The 21,631-nt window shown below is 37.3% G+C and overlaps 1 protein-coding gene across 4 annotated transcripts in view; it reads right to left on the bottom strand.

Annotated features, from left to right (window-relative positions):
* Positions 1 to 21,631, bottom strand: part of vti1a (vesicle transport through interaction with t-SNAREs 1A) — a 113,274-nt gene that overhangs the window by 82,965 nt on the left and 8,678 nt on the right. For 2 of the 4 annotated variants that reach the window (XM_041974921.1, XM_041974919.1), the window contains exons 3-5: positions 20,999 to 21,109; positions 5,329 to 5,406; positions 243 to 263 (exon numbers count right to left, since the gene is read on the bottom strand). In XM_041974921.1, coding sequence (XP_041830855.1) covers positions 243 to 263; positions 5,329 to 5,406; positions 20,999 to 21,109 — 210 coding nt within the window. The remainder of the gene's footprint in view (positions 1 to 242; positions 264 to 5,328; positions 5,407 to 20,998; positions 21,110 to 21,631) is intronic. The other 2 variants (XM_041974922.1, XM_041974920.1) reach the window with 1 other exon arrangement.

Genomic DNA, 21,631 nt, shown 5'->3' with positions numbered 1-21,631 from the left:
ACTACTTAAACATTGCTTAAGACAGAAATAAAATCTCACCTTCACTTTTCATATTTAAGGGTGAGGAAACTAGAAAACTGTCCCTTAGTGAACTCATTAGCCATATAATTTGGCCTTTAGGTTGTTCAATTAGACATGCAAAGTGTCAAAATGAGCTGATTTTAATTTTCTGCAGGAGAGAAGAGGGCAAATGGAAATTTCAGTGGGAAAAAGGAATTTAAATAGAACAGAGAAGCACTTACCTCTTCACGTAACTTTATCAACTGCATCGTGAGAGCAAAAAGAGAGAAGAGAGAAAGATGGAGAGTGAAGGACAGATAAAAAAGCAAAAACATGGCAGGAAGAAGATCAGTCGTGTGGCTGGATGCAAAATTAACCAAGACGATTTATTCGTTTATATGTTTAGCGTTTGGAAAACACAAGACAACACATTAAACGAAGATAAACCCGCCGGTTGGGCTGACTTTTTTTGAACAAACAAAGATCAAGTCCTGCTGCTGTCACATTAAACAAGGAGCGGGGCTGGATCACTCGAGTTGCAGCATCAGGCAACATTATCAAGGAAGTCACATCACAGAAGTCAATATAGGAAGAGAAAAGAGAAAAATGAGTAAAATATAGTGTTTACAGTATGTTTAAATGTTTAGGAAAAATATTCTGTATCTGTCATTTTTCTCAATTCTCCAGAAAAGGATAAAAAAGAAATGTGTGCCCTTTGGAGCTGAGTTGCAGAAATGCTGAGGCAAAGTATTTCCACTGCTGTTTATCAGTGCTGATATGTTGTCAATATTTAATGTTGGTTATCAATCCCAGTAAAGGTGCATGCTGTTCAAAGTATATATGGAAAGCCATGTCAGGATACCATTGTATATAAGCGCTTGTTGGAACAGCTACAGATGATGAAAAATGAATCTTAGCATAGCTATACATTTTTGATGATAGAGAATAGCAAATTTAAAGTGAAGTAAATAAAAAATGCTTTTTCTATTCCCCGTCCTGAAAAATCTTGCATCTCTGATAATGAGTCAGACATTTGAGGGTAATCCCATTTGCCATTAATTATGCCTATCACAATTAAAAAGGTTGTGTCTCTGGTGTATTTCTCAAGTTATGGCTGTAGAGAAGGAAGACCCTGCTAATTGTCGAAATATTCAGCATAGAAACAGTGAGACGACAGTTTGATAAGCAACCTTATTGTTATCGTGGATTTTTTATTTGCTGGCAACATTAAAAGATTGCATCTGATGAGGACCAGAGTTATTTGCATGGATTATTTTAAATATTGAGTCTATAAAATTCTACAACCGATACAGAGATCCTAAATAGGAACGTCATTGTTGACTTTTTTTTTTTTATAAAAGACAACTGATAGAGAGTCCAGGAACCAAATCCTCATGCTAAAATAACTGGTGTTTATTTACATTTGCATTTTTAAGCTGCATTATTTTTATATAAAATTATCATCAATACTTTACTCTGATTCTGATCTCTTCTCTATTTTTAAAAACACAGAGTAAACACTCAAAGAAAATATTATTAATAAAAAATTCAGGATGAAGCCACTAAACAAAAAACATTCTAAAAATAACAAATGCTATAAGAATTACTCGACTGCCAGGATTTTCCTTTGTAATCTGAAAACAATCTCAAAAATAGTTTTTGGATCTTTTTTGTTTATCATAAAAATCTATCTAAAGCACGTCTCTGGCGTGGGGCACTAAAAAAAATACTGTCAATATCTGTAATGTGGGAGGTACACAAGTATAACTTCATGTTTTTCTAAAGAGCTCTTACCCTTGAAATGTTGGCAGTAACAAGACTCACTTTAAAGTGAAAACAGTCTTTTCTAAGTTGAGCAGCAACTCCCAGCTAAGAATGCATTATTGAAGAGGCCAAAGTTTAAAACGACACTGTGGATGTGGTTATTTGGGGCTTGAACAAACTCATAGGATCCTGCGATCCCTCACCCCAGCTCTGCCATCAGTCAATGGATACCAAACAAAACTTGTTCTAGCTCATTTGTGCTGCCCGACTGATTGCAAGTCCTTAAGAAGGATTTGTTAAATCTATACCAAGGGTATGTTGAGCTACATTTCTTGGTTTTTTTTTCCTGTTTCGCTTTATTTTTCTTTGGCATCCACTCTTCAATGTGTCCGCAATGCTTGTGTTGCTCGAGAGATATCCAGCAGTAAATACAGAATATTGTAAATGGTATAATTACTCCTGCATGAGCGCCTTTCCTTGTGTTTTTGTGATGCCAGCCAGTATTCAAAATTGCACTGCTGCAATTTTTCTGTTATGATAATCAGCTATTTTTTTTTTCCAAACAAAAGATTTTTTTTTTCATCCAATACGGAATTCGATACAAGTGGTAATCTGCTTCCTTTGTAGCCTGTAAAATCTGGTCCATGCCGGCTCAAACCAGCACAATCTCTTGTGGCCAAGCCTTCTGCTGTGACTGAAATCGAAACTATTCCGTATAGTGTTTGTGTGTGAAAAATGTGTGTGCATTTGTTGCTTTGTGTGTGGCGTCTGTGTGTGCGCATCAACATTTGTGCGTGTGTTGCATGCAGAGGAAACAGGAAAAAAAGTGCAATGGTAGCCTACCACATTATTAAAAAAAATGAGTGATAGTGCCAATTCAGTCTCTGTCCGCATACAGATAACGAAGAAATGCCGAACTCTATTAAATCGTCCTTTAGCCATTATCGCAGGGCCAACACGCCATTTTTAGAACTTATGACGGTTCCCTATTTACTTAGCTATAAATCCTTGCCATGTAACCAACAGATTTGTGACTGGTAATGATCTGCTCAGCCAGGGCTATATGAAATGATCCTGACCTCTTTTAGATCGTCAGGAATTAAATTGACCGACTTGCCCCGGCCCCCACCATCTTTTTCCCCTCTCCTATCGCTGCCGTCTCGTTAGATAAAAAAAAATCCCTGAAGTTCCGAGTACTCCACTCACAGCAAGACCAAGACAAGTATTATCTCCACAAAAAATTTTTAAATGAAAATGAGGCAAATACAGCACCTGGAAGAAAAAGGGAAAATTTATATCATCTATTTACTTTGCTTCTGCACCCAGCATGAACTCTTTCTGTGCCTTTCAGGAAGTGCATGTGTTCAGGAATAAATCTCATTTTTAAAGTTCCACATCAGACATCGTTGCTGCCAATTAATGGTGTATTTTTACACATTCTGCATGCATTTAAACTGTATTATTTAATTTATTTATTATTTTTAAAGAAAAGACCTTTAAATAAAATAATAATGCAAAGAGAAAAAAAAATCCATCATTGTTGCTCAGATTCTTTAAGTGCATTATGTTGGACCTATTTTCTACTTACATATATGTTTGGATCCCCAAATATACTTTAATTCCCTGATAGTGTCAAATGAAAATGAATAAACTGCATAATTTATTTTTATATTTTTTTTATTCTGTATTCCAAAATTACCATTTTTATGATATAATAAATAAAACAAAACATAAAACATAAAACAAAATATCTGGGAGATTTTGGGAGATTTAAATGTTACAGTGATCGGCCTGTTATTATTCTAATTGTATGAATTAATAAAATACCACATATATTTATATATTAAACATATGTGTAATTTGTGTTTTATATATATATATACACATTTTGATTTTATATATATATATATATATATATATATATATTCCCTTTTTTGGTAATAAATGATAAATAATACAATCTCATAAAGCAGTCATTTCCAAAATCTTAGACTGAAATAAAATATGCCACAAAATTAAATACTGCTTTTTTAAGTAAAATTTTTACTTTAAGATGTTTTGATTACAGACAGAACGAATATTACTTTTTACTATATTAAAATACATTTTATTACGACATATGGGATTTGAACATAAATGCCATCTTTTTTCTTTGTTTTGTATTTATTTTTGTCTTGACAGTATTTTGATAGCATCCATCAGTGTCTCAAATGTGGCATTTCTGACAGCAAACCTTGTTCCAACTTCTGCATAAAATATCGGCATCACTTTTGTGTCTCTCTAATTTGCCTGGAATATGCATATCAATTACTCATCTTGGCTCGTGATACATATGTCTCTAAGATGTGCAGTGCATGGGTCATCATTGAAATGGTAATAGGAAAATGTTCAAAAATAAATAAATTAATTTATTTAGCTTTGCTTGGTTGTGAATCATCTAAATAAAGCAATGTGAGACTAAATTTGCAAATATGCATTTGCTCCCCCCCTCCGTCCTTTTCTCTTTTGAGAATGCAAAGCATTTATTTGCTAATAAGTGTGCACTACTGTATGTGCTGCGACACACACTAACCCATGCAACTTGGCAGCTGAGTCTAAAGGCAACAGAAAATTAGTCAAAAAGTGTTTGGTCACAGCTGAGAGTGGCTACGTAGAGGAGTGGCAGGAGTAGATATTTATAAATGTTAGAATTCTGCTTGCTATTGTGTTACAGCTCAACATACATTCGAAGGATCTTTTTTGTTTTTGTTTTTAATGGCCCATAACTGTTTTTCTTAATATTTGGTGCTTAAATAACTAGTGCAAATGAATCCTTGGCAAGTATTAGTGATAATTCAGGAAAATTGCTAATATGTTCTCTCTCTGTTTATGTCCACAAATTCAACAGGTTAAACTGATGATGTCAAACACTGTATTGTAATAAATAAGAAACCAATTGTGAATGTGTCTGTAGATAATAGATAAAAACCATAAGATTCAAGATTTCTGTTAAAGGTTGAGCATACTGCATCGGAGACTGCAGTTTTTTGTTTTTTTTTACTTTAGTCATCAGTGTGAGAACCCGTCATTCATTTTGAGTATCTCTATAGTGTAAGCTTGCCACCACTGGAGTTTACAAAAAGACAAGAGGGTAATATTTAGCAATTCTGTGTGTTCATTTACGTGTGTGTATGTGTGTACCTTGATCGTGAGGATCTATTATGAGCCTAAGTCGGCACCCGGCTGGAGAACAGCTGTGGGACGGTTGGAGAGGGGAGGCTGAGATTTTGGATTGAAAACTGTGTTGAACTGTGTGTTTCTGTTAAATTGTGTGTGCGTGTTTGTGTGTGTGTGTGTGTGTGTGCGTGTTGGTCACAATCTGGCTTTGACCGAACACCGGTCCCATGCCCTGAGCCCACTCACTGGCAGGCCGGCTTTGCATTAAACAGTGTTCCTTCCACATGACTTGATGACAATAGTGTGGTTTCAGCTTTCGATGGCCCCTGTGAGGGGCCCACCTCCTCACCCTGGGGGCCAGTCAGCCACCCACACTGGTTTCGTTCGGGCCCCTTATTAGCACCTCACCTGGCTCTCCGAGGAACCGGCGTCTTCTCCCAGGAGCTCATTGCGCACCTCATCACTGTAGGCAATACGTGACCTTTTCTGCGAGAGGAAGAGGGTGAGGAAGAGAGAGAAAAAGAAGAAGAGAAGGAAGAAACAGGAGAGCAAAAAGAGAAAACAAGTGGGGAAATATGGCTTAGTTCTGTTGCTGATGCAAAAACACAACATGCATTTCTTAAGCACGAGAGCCCCCTAATGGCACTCGGTGACAAACCGAGTCGTACACATGAAGGTTGTACATTTGTGTGTGCGTTAATCTTACTGTGTGTGCACCCCTAAAAACACATGTAATGACAACGAGCAGTGGTCTTGGTTTTTGCCCGTACTTTCTACCAAGGTGATCTACTGTACACAGTGTTCTTATGGTACAAAAAGTAGTGAAAAAGCCCCCTCATCCCCCCACATCACCTTGCCCACTTAAACAAATACAAGTTGAGCGATAAAGAGGAAAAAAAAAAAAAAAAACACAACACCATTTTGTGTGTATGGAGAGGCTGTGGAGCAGGGGACAGGAGAGAGGACCAGGGAGATGTATTATGAGGAAGTATCACTTGTCAGTGCTAAATCTTTTCTGGGGGGCTGTCACTGCTGTCATCCCAGTGCAGTGGCAGCCTCTGTGATAACACCAATGCTGTGAGTCAGACAGGGAATAATTCATCACCCATTGGCGGCCCTTCGGATTTAGGGTTGCCTCTCTCTTTTTCCCACACAGACACACAAACTCTCTCCCACTCTCTCTCCTTCTCTGTCTACAGAGAGGCTACAATAAGAAGGAATGCCATGTCCCACAAAAAAAAAAAAGAAAAAAAAAAAAAACACCCCAAAAAAGACAAACACTCAGACACACATTTCATACACACTTCAAGAGTGTGCCACCTCCGATTGTAGAAGAGGGGGCTGCCGTTGTACTACTTGTTTACAGACGCCCGACCCATGGAAAAACAGCCTCTTGGCATGCCCTCTAAACTAAATACACACTAGCAGCAGACACAGAAAGTGTTTACTAAGCCTCCTTCACTTTCCCTTGCCGTCTTGACGGGGTTCTAGGTGGGCTGCAGGAGTTAGGCAAAATCAAAGACAAACACCAGCAGAGGAATGAAAATATCACTTTTCCTCCACACAAATTATTTTCTATTCTTCTTTATTTTCCTCTCTGTAATTGACTCGAAATAAGTCTTGGCAGTTTGTTTATATAGAGCACTAAAATAAAATAAATAAAAACAAAAACACAGGAAACCAGTGAAGGATCACCAATTATGTGGTTGGGGACATTCTTTTCCTCAAAGGCACCATCTTTTTGTTACCATCTCTCTAGTACCAGAAAAAGTTTGAAGAAGCTAGTGTATACATTCATAGTACCTTCCAGGGGAAAAGCATAAACCAAACTTAAAAAGGGCAATTCAAACCTCCCGAGTGATGATATCAAGTTTCTTGATTGAAATAACTTAGGAACCAATCACAACAGAGCCAACTGATTCCTTTTTCTTCTTCTTCTTTCTTTTCTTTTTTTTTTTCCTCATAATCTGGAGCACTGAGTGGAAAGTCATGGCTGATGTGATTTGGGTGTTATTATCGTGATGGTGAGGGGCACAGTTCTCTGGAGTAATTACTGACTAGACAGAGGGCCTGATTGACCCAGACCACAAAAACCCATTAGATAAAGAGCGCACCCAAACAACACTCAACCACGGGAACCTAAGCCAAGCACTGAACGCCTACTGTGGGGAAAGATTGGCAGCAACGACTCAAACACAACATACCCCCAAATACACTAGGGTCAACATGCGCTGTTTAAGTTTATTTGGAGATTTGTTGTTTGTTTCAATTACTCTACTTTTTGTCTGTTAAAATTACAATAACACAATATAAAATGTTCCACTTTCTTTCATCTGAAATCCCCCCCCTTTTTTTAAATTGTGCCTTTAAATGTATACATGTCTAAAATGCAAACAATTAAAATGATCCTTTTTTATCCCCATTAAGAAAAACAATTCTTTACACATCATTTTTCCCTTTATTTCCCCCCTCCTACATTTAAACCCAATTTCAATGGTTAGTGGGCTGCTGTTTGTAAGAACATTAAAAGTAATTCTAGATTTAAGTAAAAGCAGAAAGACAATAAAGATCACATTAAGGCAGCATGTACACTTGTACATCAGGCACATACGCAGACATTTTGCCAGGAAAAAACACCCACATGTTCCATTTAAGTGGAGTTTCATCTTAAAGAGCTGCAGTGCAACTTAGGGGTAAAGACGACTTCACCAGTAATTGAGACGAGGAAGCCTGGCAGAAGCATTGATTTGAATTGTTGAGGCTTACGTCGCCTTCAAACCATATGCAGAGTTGTTTTGTTGTGTTTTGGTAGTTTTTTTTTTTTTTTTTTTGTATTTCTAAATAGCTGCTTGTTACAGATGACTGTATGAAGGGTTTCAACAATGAGAACACAGCAGAAAACAAAGACAGTATAAAGAAGGAAAAACGTCACTGAAATAAAAGGGTTGCTGCTACTTCCCCTGTATCTACAGTATACACTCAGTTTTTGGATTCCCCCTCAGGAAAACAACAGATTCCTGAGCGATTACTGCTTTCCCATTTGATCTAAAACATAAGTAGATACAGCACAGACTGGTAATAAATTTTCATTATAAGTTTGGGTGTTAAGTTAAATGACAACACATTAACTCTTCAGGTCAGGAAGGCAGAAATCAGTTATTCATGCCACAGTTAAATTTTCTATGATATTTTAGGGAAAGGAAAAAAGGAAGCGAAACTGGCTCATGCTATTTACAGTATGTGGAGACAAAGCTCTGCATCTTTAGACAAAACCAACTAATCAGGCTTTGTAATCTAAAAAAGAATGAGCGCTTTGAGAAGATACCTTATTGCTCAGGAAAAAAAAAAGAGCTTTTTTTAATCCTTTTGAAAGGTTTGTCTTTTGTCACTTTTTTTTAATCTTGGGTGAGAATTTGCTTCTATTCCCGGAAGCACAGCAGAAAAGTACAAAGGTACATCTTAACTTTATGCAAAGTGGCCTGCCTTTTAAAACTCTACACATCCCGTCAAATGCGGCAATAGAGGTGCTGGTGTCCTGTCAGAAACCCACGTTTTTACCTCTGGTGACATGATAGCAGTCGGGGAAGAAAAAAAAAAAAAGCATTGTTCTTTGCCGTCAAAATACAATTACATATGCATGAAAAACAATTCATATCAGATATGCTAATCAGTTCAGTATAATCCTCTTAGAAGCAAATTATATTAATCTAATTATAACAAATATATGGATATTTCTGTGTGCAAATCCTTTATAGACTTTGGGCATGTATATAAAGTTTAAGAGAACATAATGATTTTTTTTTGTTCCTCTTAAAAATAAAAAAAATGAAAACCTTCAAGTGGAAAGTCAATTAAAAAAACATCTGTTTATACAGAATGTGCTTAATTGTAAAACAATGACCTTTAAATTTTAATTTCAAGCAGTCTACAATCACATTCTTTGTAATGTAAATAAAAGTTCTTCAAAAAAATCTCATAATTAAAATAAAATAAACTGAGATTTATTTACTTATTTCAATGCCCTCCAACTCTCCTCCTTGCTTTTTGCTTTGCGCACCGAGTGACACAAGGACAAGTCAAATTATTGTGGCGCCTAGAAAGCAGAAAAAATGTAAACAGTTCATTAGATGGGAAATAAAAGGCGTAAAAATACCCAGGGGCAGAGTGTAATGAGGGGCCCTGAAGTTCCTCTGCATACGCTTATTCCCTCTACTTTCCCAAGCTTTCCCTTTTCACCCTGCAAACACGGGTGGTGGCATAGCAGGAGGAGTAATTAACTACATTCAATTTATAATACTATGTTCCATTGCAGGCTTTTTCACCAGTAGGAGAGCAACAACTGGGCAAGTTAGATGTAATAATTCTAATGTCCAGCTTAATGTGACTGCCTCAAACAGGCATTCAGGCTTTTCTATTTCCATGTCCTAGTTTCTCTAGGAATGTGCAAAAACATCTAAACCACCACATTAAGAATAACTTCAGGCAAGAATAAGTTGTGAACACACATGAAAGAAATTTAATATTCTTGAGTAGGATGTAACTCTGCTAAATAAAAATGTATCAAGTCAGAAAGGAAATCAAAAACAGCAGAAGAGCAAAATGTCTACGAAAATGCAACCTAAACTCAAAGGTTATCTTTATCAGTTCTTTTCCTCCCCAGCTGTGATGTTTTCTCAGGTGATGTGTGGACCAGTGCCAGCAGGTCCCACTCTGGTTCCCCCCACAAGTGGGGGCAGAGGTGGACTGACACGGCATGGCGTTTAAAGGAAGCCAAGACCTTTAAGCAGGCACAAGTATCACAACAGTATCTTAAATAATGCATCTCTGCTTAGCAGGGGTTTAACACACAAGTGAACACGCACAGCCGGCACAAAGGAAAACACACACACACAAAATTGTTGTCTTGCATCTTCTTCTCTCCTTTAATAAAAAACAAACTGAGAGAGGTTGTTCAATTAAGTGCTCTTTTTGAAAAATATTTGATACATATGAGACAAAGGGAAGCAGCTTCAGCAAGGATTGTCACAGGAGGGAGTCATCTGAGTCTTTGCTTTATTGTGCTCTTTGGTTCCATTGAATCCTTCACTTGTGTCTGCTGTGTGTTGGTGTGAGTGCATGCATGCACATGAGGGCTACCGTCTGTGAGGATGGAGTGTTCTAGGAGTCTTTGCATCCCGAGGAAAGCTTCTTTAGAGAATGAACACGTTGCAACATATGCGAACGGTAGCCCGGTGTGTGTTCTCACCCCCTAACAGAAATGCAGCAGTGGAAGAGAAGCCTGAGCCTTAGATAACAGCATGAGGCCTCTCATTAGCTCACAGGTTGGTGCTTTGGGGGCTTCTGCACACAATGCATCGTGTTTCGCTTCCTTGAAATACCTCAAGGAGTCTCAAAGAGGTGATTGTTGAAAAACAAAACTAAAGGTGAGAGATCAACCGCTGCAATGTAACAAATGATCATGCGACATATATAAGCAGGTGAAAGATAAGAAGACTTACAGTGCATCAGCTTTGACTGGGATAACTAAAAATGCCTCTTTATAAATATAATTAAATACAAATAAGGAAAAAATAAATGAAAATGTCTGACTTACTATAGTATCACAAAATCTATCGACTTTAAATATTGAGTAAACAGGATTCTGTCTCAGGGGGAAAAACCTAAAAGTTTGCCGGTGGAATACTGCCTTATTTGGAGAGAGGCCTTTCATGCTCTGTGATACCAATGGTGTATTTCCCTGTCAAAGCCATTTTTACCGTTAAGTACAGCCAAGATCAGTCAATAAGCTTAACGACTGCTACCATAAAGTGAGAGGCCAGGAGACTACTGGAGAACAGAGGAGGAAGGGGGGTAAAGTACTGCATGTGAATTCCAAACAAAAGAGCAAATTCAAGGAGGGTTTTGATGGAAGGAGCACCATATACTTTTTGAAGGCCAGGGGATCATTTCTCAGTGGTTATTTCTTTAAGGCACGAGGCCCAGATTAAACCCAATATTAAAATATGAAGGTGCTTCTAATGAAAAATCAAAGGCTCTATTTCCCCTCCCACTCTCCCATCCCTCTATCACTACTTTATCTTTTTTTTCTTTTCTTGTTCTGTCAAATTTTTCTTTTCTCAAGTCCATAGTTGTGCATGAGGGGACTTAAAGAATGAAAGAAAGTATAAAAAGACAGAAAGAGTGAGAGAAAATGAGAAAAGAGGGAGAGTTATATAGATGAGGGACCTAGGTGCTGATGGTGCAAAGCAGAGACAGACAGCATTGGTTGGAGGAGTAAATCAATAGAGCAGAGCCAACGGGGAGGCGGGTAGCCAGGGCAAGGAGAGAGGAGAGGAGAGAGGAACCAGCGCAGGGGCCCGGGCTCCGATCACAACGCTGGCTTCTGGCGTGCAGTGGGGAATAAAGTAGGCCTCCCCAGGTCAGCACCAGAGAAAAAGGTGAGATTAGAGGAAAGTGAAGGAGGTATTTTCATAGAGTGAAGGTGGGAGGGGTGGGAGAGGTAGGTGCTACAGGATGACAAGGAGAGAGTGTGTATGTATGTGTGTTTGTGTACTGGAGGGCAGGAGATGTGCATACTGGATACCTGGCAAGCCAGGGACCAACTGGCCCATTAGCCTGTGGGCACCTACATATGGTTCACTGAACCCTCTGCTGAGAAGAGCTCCTCTCCTATCAGTCTCCCCATCTTTTTTAAAGATACCTTCACTTTTAACCCCTTCTCTGCTTTGGAAAGAGGCTCAGTCGTGACCTCGATTTATGATTCATTTTTGTTTGATGTCTATTCTTGGAGTGTTATCTAAAATTGAAAAATGTAATAAAAAAAAAAAAAAGAAAAAAACCTAGACACAAAGGGAGAGGAGTCGGGCCTGCTGCTGAGCATGTGCACGTGCGCGTCCATCAGTGGGCACGCACAGAGACGACCATTGCCTTCAGAGCTTTGCCTTTATTATCATGTGACCATTGTTGGTGCTGAATGGCTAGCTCATTAGCATAAGAATACAGCAGCACACATAGAGACTTAGCCAGATCATTATCTCTATATATTTATGTATACTTTGTTATTTCACTAGCTAGAACACATTCAAATGCTGATGAGGCCAGTAAGGCCCCTTCCAAAGCCCTTCCAACATGTGCCCTTCTGAACTTCCCAATACACTTAGCAGTTTCCTGGGTGTCTGCAGGTTCTGCACTGGAATTCACAACAGTGGTTCAAAAATTAGAGAAATGACTAATTGAGAACTGCAGAGAAAACTTACTTAAATAAAAGAGAAATTTAAAAGTATGTAGAATATGTCAAATTCAACACAAGAATAATAAATACAGTGCACTGACAAATGCTCACATGGCAAATGTTCACAAACCTAAAAGAAAAAGAGATGAAAATGCTCACAATTTTATAATCTTTATTTTTCAAAAGGAAAAAAATAACTGAACTGACCTACATAGGCCTAAGAATGTCAGAGGGATCACATCTTCCTGTTAAATGCTGATCTTAAAGATAATCTTCAGTGTGACAAACTACCTGTCAGGCCTGTCATCCTTTAGACACAACTCCTGGCTCATCATGTACCTGAACTGCTCAAAAGTACTCAACACAATGAGAATTCAGAACTGCTGTAATGACTCAGTGGGTGTTTTTTATTCAGAGCAACTCATCTATAAAAGGACCAAAGCTTTGTCATTATGTCATGGCCATACTCAAAATAATAGGTGTAATATGTGATGAATAAAGTGTAAAATGGGGTGTGATGGGTAAGAAAAACCAAAGACTTACACAAGCAACATCTATAAAGGGGTCAATGCCCTTTTAACTTTGTCTCACAAGTGTGTGAAATAAAATGTGACCTTAGGTGTGATAGAATTACAAAGGAAATGAAATTGATATACATATCTTACTAGGGCATTGGGTTTTGAAAGTACTTGTACTTTTTTTTTAATTAAATTAAATCAATATGTGAACATATTTCATATTTTTATATCTGTGTACTGTCATTTTATACTTCAACTATAGATTATAAAACAATTTGTGAGCATTTGTCTCTTTTTCTTTTAGTGTTGTAAGCATAGTTGCCATGGTATTGAATAAACAGTAAGTAGAAATATTAACAAAAATAATAACTTTTAAATTTGTTATTAAAAAGAAAAAAAAGTGCCAAAAATCTAAATTTCCTTTAGAAAAAACTGGAGAAATGTTTTTCATGAAATGGATGACTCTAGAATAAAAATATACACCACAAAAAACTAGACAACAGAGAATAAAGTAGTGCTCTATGTTGATGAGGGGAACAAAACTAAAGAGTTTAGTCTCACTGCAGGAGTAAGCCGATGCTCTAATGCTGGCCAACCTCTGGGATAATTGAAAAAAAAAAGCCTTAATTCATCTTCCACAATGTAATTCTCATCAAGGCCACAGCCAGATTCCACGGCAGGCTTCAAAAACACCAGAGAAAAGGCAAAATTGTTGGTTGCTGAGAGCAAACATGCTACCCCTTTCTGTCTGGCATGCTCCCTCATTAGAAACACTTAAGACGAGAGGAAGAAACTTAAGTTTAATTGTCTGTGTGCACATGTTTATGTGAAGGGGCTCTAAGCAGGGGTTAAAACATGTGTAAACATGGAACTCAACAATTAAAAAAAAAACACCAGTAAAGATTGTATATAAAGAGTTCCTCCTCTATTTAGTCCCTTCCTCAGCCTTGCCTTCTCTGAGGCTTACTTATTAAAAATCAAATGCCACTGCCTAAAATACAGAGGGAAAACATAGACCCAGTGATTCATAATATATTTCATAAATACTTCATGAATCCCTTCACCATACTTAAGCCAGTCTGGCAAAAAAAGAAAACATTGTCACCTATTCTAGTACCAGCTTGTCAGCACATCACTGGGGAATGGGTGTCACATGTCAATTCTGGTTTACACCAGTGCATGGGACGGCCTCGGTGCATGAAAATCGGGGGTAGGACAGAAAAAAAGAACAGAAAGAAAAGTGATGGGGAGGTGGAAAGGGGAAAGGGAGGAGGGGGTGTTATCATATCATCGCCCCATGTCTTTATATTCTCCCCTTATTATCTTTGGCCCCCACTCTCTCCAGTCACTCAATCACACAAGCCCTGAGGACAGTGTGGGGACCTGGGAGGGCCTTCGCTTCTTGGTAGACTGAGCCAGACAAGCGTCTGAAAGCTATACTGATCGCTGTCAGTGTGTGGAAGTACGGTGACTTTGGAGGGGCCAGGAGAGATAAGGGAGAGGAAGAAACGATCGCGTGGAAGGATAACGGACGAATTTGCACACTGACAAACAAATCCAGCGCTTCAGGCAAAATGCAGATATCCCGTCCGTACAGACAAGAGTTAACATAAAGAGACAAAGCGGAAGCAGGGGGTGATGGGCTTACAAAAGTGAGGCTATGAGATTTCTGTGAGCTGTCCCCTGATGTGATTAATGTTTTTTTAAAAAAAAAAAAAAAAAAAAAAAAAAAGATTTATTTTCAACTCTCTTTCTTGGTCACAAATGTTAATATTCATCATATTTGCAAAATTTGCAAACATAGTTATAGATGATCATTCTGCAACTTTAACACCAGAATAAATAAAAAATTACGTAAACATTTGTGCTTTTCAAGCTGGATTTTAGTTTTGTCTCTCCAATTATTCTCGCCACTAGTTCATAACTACTTATTTACTTTAATAAATTTTCAATTGTTAATTTTAAATCCATTATTATAGTAGAAGTAGAAAATAGAGCAGTAAAATCCTGCTACCAATACTTAGTCAAAACTGGCCATCACAAAGCCATAAAACTGCTCTTAAAATCATGGGCTGATGACCCAAACATGAGCATAAAAATTACTTCTTTTTTGGAACCAAGAATTTCTTCCACACTGAAATATGCACCTCATAACTTAGACATGTTAAATATAATAAAAACATTTTAATACCATAAAAACAAAAGTATCTAACTAATTAAAGTATTGGTTTTCTACTTTGTCTTAAAGTTTTTTCATTACAAACATGACTGTGTCCTTGGGACACTGTCCTTCAACCTAGATTTGGCCCACCACTGCCATTATATTATCAAACACATAAAAACTGTTTTTTACATGAGTGACAAAGAGATAATCCTCAAAATGAATCCGATCTTGGTGCCCATAAAGACAACATGGAAAAGCCTCCAACACCACAAATCCACAAAGGACTTGAGGAAGACATACTGTGCACAACGACTTCCAATGAAAGCTGGAATTCAGAAGAAGAGAGGAAGATCTATTTGCTTACATCTTAAATCTGCACTGAGTGCAGAGGAAATGTAGGGGGGGGGGGGGGGGGGGGGGGGGGATTCCCTGACAATTGAGGAAGTCCTTTTATAACTAGTTAAGAATAATTAGACTTTGGCTTTGCTGATAGGTTGTTAAGCAACTAACTATGAAGAGTCAATCTGCCTTTACTCTGTGGGTCTAATAAGAACAAGTAAGCTGAGGCAACCTAAGGCGATTTAAAGTGTCTAACATCCAACTAAAGTTAGTCTGTCATGTTGTTGCTTGCAGAAGTCGTCATAATGAGGACAAGGGGCAAAAACAAGAACCCTTCAAGATGGATTACAACACTGCTAATAAATAATCACGCTTAGTGCGGTTATTATAGGATGTACAGTTATTCTAAAAATCTTCCTTCAAAACCAAACTGACAGAATTATCAGCATTTTAGTTATTTAAAAGAATAACATTTTAGATGCCAGAGCTTCTTAATACAAGTAAGTTTCTATTAAATGACCTTTGCAAACACTCTCCATTTGAGTTGATAATTGGGCCAAACATGATGATTTCAGGTTGATGTCTCCGCAACCTTGAAATGTCCATGATCACCAATTTAAAAACAAAATCATAATGACCGCAAAGCCTCCTTATCTACATCTTACTGTGCTTTTATTCTTTTTTGTGGGCTCACTTTAAATAGACTCTTCAAGCTCTGAATTAAAACCATATTTTCCACTATATACTGTACATGCTATATACGGGACTGCTTGTAGATGACCATAAAATTAAGAGGCAAAAAGAAAAAACTCAGCAGTAGTGAATAAAAAAAGTTAAAATAGCTGATTTTTATATATAATTCTCAATAGAAACAACATGGATCTTAAATGTGTGTGTAACAATGTTAAGAGTCATTCATTAGTTTCTTTACAACTTATTTCAGTTTCAAAGGTATGTTCACATTTCATGTATTTCATTTATTCCTTAAATATTTTTTATAATTGTATTTACAGATTTGAATTAAATATTCAAAACGTCTTACAAGCTTAAAAGGTCCAGTCAAACCACTAAAGGAGTTCAATGCCCCAAATAAAACCTGCATTTTAACTTGTCTTCATAAGGGATATAGAAAAGAAACATATTCAGTACAGACAGCGTTTTCTTCTATTCACCTCGAAAATAAGCTGTTCAATATTTCAAGGTTAGCTGATTCTTTGGAAATGCATTAATTATCTCCCAGGGCAGAGACTAAGAAGCATTCCATCTAAAGAGTTTTATTAAAGGAAAAAGACAGTCCAGACATCCTCCTTGACCGTGACTGAAGCTCCAAACAATACCCAACAGACAACTGGAAATTAGGAAGGGATAGTTGCAACCTTGTGACAGCATGCCTCATGATTTAATTTTGGAATCTATAATGGAATAAAGCTAGGAACGAGTAAGAGACACAAAGAAATTCGCATTTCAAACCTTTTGAATATAACCCTACACTTTGACCACACTGCATTTTCACATCTTGTAAATACTTGCATGAAGTACTGAGAAAAGATATTTTCCAACCTCACATAAAGGCTAGATGATGATCTAGTATACATTTCAAAAGGAACATTGTTGCGCGGTAATTAGTCACATCTTTTAAGTGATCCTTAATGAAATCTTGTTTTGCATCTTATTGCAAATCAACATCAGTTCTTTATTCAGAATTCAAAAGTGGGACTTATCAAAAGAAATTAATCCTGCAACACTGTACAAAAACATTATACAATGGCTCTCAAGCAATCAATAAAACTGCCTTGACCATCAGAGGCATTCATTTCCACTAAAAGAAAAAATAATGTAATTCACTCTACAAAAAAACTTATCAGAGCTTAATATTTATTGACTACTTATTAACCTTTTTAAAAGTCAAGGACCCTTGAGCACAAAGCATCTCACATTTAGACCACAAGTGTTTTACTACTGGGGTAAAAAAATAAAAGAATTTGTAAAACGTGTCCTTTAATGCAATGCATGAGGGTGAAATGTAAGCAACACTTGTCAGAAAGAGTAACTGAGACAGGAGACGTGAATATTAGTGAGACTTGCAGGAAATGTTTACATTGCCAAAACTATATTCCACTTTCCTGAGAAGATCAGTTTTATTTAGTTTTGTTTTCTCAGTTAACTTTTAAAAGCACGACTAGGAAACTTTAAGAAAATACATTAAATTGAAATTCAGACTACTAAAAGATATTTAGTAGTGGTGTGAGGGCCTAATTATACAAGTAAATTTTTTTTTTTGGGGGGGGGGGGGGGTGTAACACTATCTTCAATCTCTTCTAAAAGCAACATAAAGAACAGGTCAGACCAAGTAATAAGTGGAAGGACTTGTCATAGTGAGTATACTCGTACATCAGAGAGGCAAAGTAATTGGCAAATGTGCTCAGTCGTGTAGATTAAACAGCAGAAAAATTCTTAGAGCAATACCGCCATCTGCTGCAGAGAGAGCTCAACAACCATGGGAGCCAGTGCCAGCAGGAGACAAGCTAGACAAGCTGTATGGCTACATGGAAACAGCAACCTCTGAAAAATCTGCAAAAAGACATTAACTAACCTCTAAGTGTTAAAATACACCAAGAAAAAAAGGAGGAAATGATCCTGGCTTCTGCACTAAAATCTGTCTTTTTGACATTTTATGTAAAAATGTTGTTTTTATTACATTATCAGCAATCCTGTAATGTTAGGACTGCAACTTACAGCTGTTATCAATCCTGATTAATAAGTTTATTATTTAGTAAATATACAGTTCCAGTCAAAAGTTTGGACACACTTTCCTGTTAAATCCAATGGGAGGATGTGTCCAAACTTTTGATTATTACGGTAGATTTAAAAAAAAAATCCTGGAACTTGGAAAAGTTTATTAATTTATAAATCTGTTATTTCAGTTCTGCATTTTAATAAGACCGGCATTAAAATGTTAACTATAGGTTCACTGAAAGTTGTTAATCGACAAACATTCCTACTGATTTTTATTTACTGAAGACATCCAACCACAAACTTCAGTATGACAAAAAATACCTTTGGGGAAAAGGAAAGAAAGAAGAAGCTTTGATATTCAAATATGCTCTGACAACAGAAACTGTCCAAAACTGGCAAAACCATTTCTAAATCTTCCCACCATTGCTGCTTTATGACAGCTTCTGGCTGTCATCTCATTATGCCCCAGTCAGAGACATCACACATCTATGATAAGCTTTGTACACAATTTGAGTCACAATGTAGTTTTGGACTGCATTATTTGTTACGTAGTACATATCTGCAGGTCCATAGACGGACCTGTGCTGGTCATTTGAAAATGGTGTCTCTTTACTTAATAGATTTCATTAAATTAAGCTTTAGTTGGGCATCCTGCTTCCCTGATCAAAGCCACTGCTAAAAGCCATGCCTTTCTGCTTCCTCTGACTCGAACAAGCTGACCCCATCAAATAGGATTGTCATTGTCCTTTTTAATTTTTTTAAAACTATGGCTTTTTTTTCCCCACCCTCTTTCTCTTTTTGGTCAGGCTGGCATTCCCTTTGGTTGCTGTAATGCCTATTTGTCAAGGCCCAGCACCTATAAGACCCCCACTGTCTTCTCTATTATCAGAATGAAGCTCTCGGCCACAGCAACAAAGCGCATTTATAAACCTTTGGGATGTGTGTTTGATAAGTTGTCTTCCTGGATAAAATGGACGGGTTACTGAGGTCAGCTCTTGCCCTGTCTGGAAAGGAGAAGGAATGAAGTCTCAAGCTGGCACACCGGTGGTAGGAATACTTCAAACTACGGGTGAATGAGAGGATGAGAGAGCAGGTTAAGGAGGTAGACACCCGTGGGAGGCCAGTGGGGGGGCGGGAAGTTCGGGGAGATTGGGTAGTGAGGGAGTGGAAAAGCCTTGATATCCACGGAAACCACAACAAAGAGAGAGCTTTTTACATTAAAAAGAAAGGAGATTGCCTTTTTTCCACTAGACGCCTTTCGAGCTGAGTGTCATGTCCTCCCTTGGCCTGCAGGAAGTCAGAGGCTGAGCTCGGCTATAGAATCTGGCACATCTGAGGCACATCTGAAGGGTCTAAACTTCTTACCTACTGAACACTTGCATCAGGGAGACGAGATATACCAGATGTAACTGTGAGGCGGGTGATCCTTGTTTGAATATACAGTGATCTGACCACACCACACACTGTGGTGTAAAAATGGAAATTAATCTCATACTGGGAGTCACAGTTAGATGCTAGTCAACGTTTTTTATTTCCTGTGTGGTAGGACTACCTTGCCACTAACCTTCAGCTTTGCATTAGAGTATTCTGGGCCTTAAATGTGCAGCGACAAGCAAAACAGCATTTAGATGTCACCCCATTCTCTTTGTGTTCCCTGCATATACAAGGTTAAGAATTATAAAGTGGGAGGATGAATGCTAACTTTTATCCACATTTAGGAACCAATTTTTCCACATATGCCCCGAAGACAGGAATAAAAACACAAGTAGTGAAAATTAGGAGTAATATCAGCAACAGCAGGTGTTATCCACTTGATGATTAAGTACAGTGAGTGAGGGAACAAACAAAGTTAAAGATTAATCATAAGCCAATTAAATGCCCAGGGTAAGGCAAGCAACCCTTCCTGGCGTGGAGAACCCTTCAGTGATATCAGCGAGCATATCTCAGTGGTGTGTTCACAGATCACTACCGCATGGTATCTCCATCTAAATGGGTCATTTATTTGTAGGGCTTTTGAAGATTAATTCCATCAAGACCTTAGAAAGCATTTTAAGGATATTCAAAATATCTACTTTTTTACATTCTACATGCTTCAATATGATCCAAACAATGTTGATATTATTTTATTATAATAGTTCATTCTAAATGAGCAGTTTTGCATTGATCACCACTGTTTCCTGTAGTTTCAAATCTATTAAGCCTTGTGGTAAAAAGTTAAAAGAAAATGTTCACATTTCATTCAATTTGGAGATAAGATTGTTTGATTATTTTATTTATTTATTGTTCTTTTGCCAGAAAAAACTAAATTAATTATCCAGTTTACTGCAGTGTTCCCATCCATTGTGGATCTGTGGATACAAACCACATCAAAATTGATTTATGGAAGGACAAACTACTGTGATCTCAAGCTCAAGGTCAGTTGTACTTAGGCTGTAGGTCTATTTAGTTTTAAGCACAAAACAGCAAAATGGTCAAGAGGAAACAACAGACACACAACAAAGAAATGAAAGAAAAAGAAATGTTTCATTTTAAGGTTTATAATGTAAATACGTTTTTAAAAAATGACCTCAGTGTATAAGAACAAAAATATACAATATGAAGAATAAATAAGTGTATTTGCACTGTATAATTGTTGATTTATAAAGTATAAAGTTTCATTTCAGTGAAGTATTGTGAGTGAATTTGGTAGACTACAATATGGATTAAAAGCATGTGACCCAAAAGACAGGAGGGGTCATTAAGCTTTGACAGAGTTTTAAAAAAAAAGCCAAGACACAGTGTGATTTATGAATTACTAAACAAGGTCAGACTGAGCAGCAGCAACACAACCTGCTCTTGATGGGCAGCGCTTGCAAGTTTAAATGATAAGTGGGAATTAACCAATGTGGATAAACCACTGAGCTGCAGTGCTGGACTGTTTGTGTGGGTAAGAATTCATGCGAAAGAAAACAAGTTTGGCTTTGAAAGCAAACTATGATGCCAACAGATCACAAGGGGTCGGAATTTTGGGATTATCTAATATACAGCACATTCTAAAATTATTACTTATTATTATTATAACTAATTTCATGGTATGCCATATATACTTACAAAATCTTTCTCAAGCTTCTCCATTTCTTGCTTGTAGCTCTTCAGCCTGCTGTTGTACATGGCTCGGCTCTGGATGGGGATTTCTCGGACCTCCAGATCCATCTGCTCCAGCTAAAATCAACCAGTTCATTTAATTCAGTTCATTTAATGGGAAAAAAACTTCTCAGGTCTTTCCTGTCTAGCACATTAATAACAATTATACCTAAAAAAAAAACTAACTTGGATTATTCAAAGTTTAACATGGTTTAAATTTGCTTTAGAACATTAATCCACAAGCCTGCCTGAAGTAAATGTGTAATTAAAATACCTCTACATGCAATAATTCAGGCCTCACTATTTTGAAGTTATGACTACATGCACCATTTTTTCACAAAAATGTTACAACCTTTGACAAAAAACTGCTTATTGCAAAAAAAAAAAGGAAAAAATCAGAACTTTGAAAACATTTAACTTTAAAAATCGCTAAAAATGAGTAACTTCAATCCATTAACTTGTTCCTGTGTTGCGTGTAACAATAAAATCCCTCCTGCCTTCGTCACTCAGCTGTGATAAAAGCACCAAGAGTGGGGTTGTTCTGTAAATAAATACTATCAAATATGAGGGCTTCGTCATTGCATTGACATGAATAAGCCC

The sequence above is a fragment of the Melanotaenia boesemani genome, chromosome 21, assembly GCF_017639745.1.
Source record: "Melanotaenia boesemani isolate fMelBoe1 chromosome 21, fMelBoe1.pri, whole genome shotgun sequence".
Lineage (NCBI taxonomy): Eukaryota > Metazoa > Chordata > Actinopteri > Atheriniformes > Melanotaeniidae > Melanotaenia > Melanotaenia boesemani.
The sequence above is the reverse complement of the archived record's forward strand: the minus strand, read 5'-3'. Positions and strand labels throughout refer to the sequence as shown.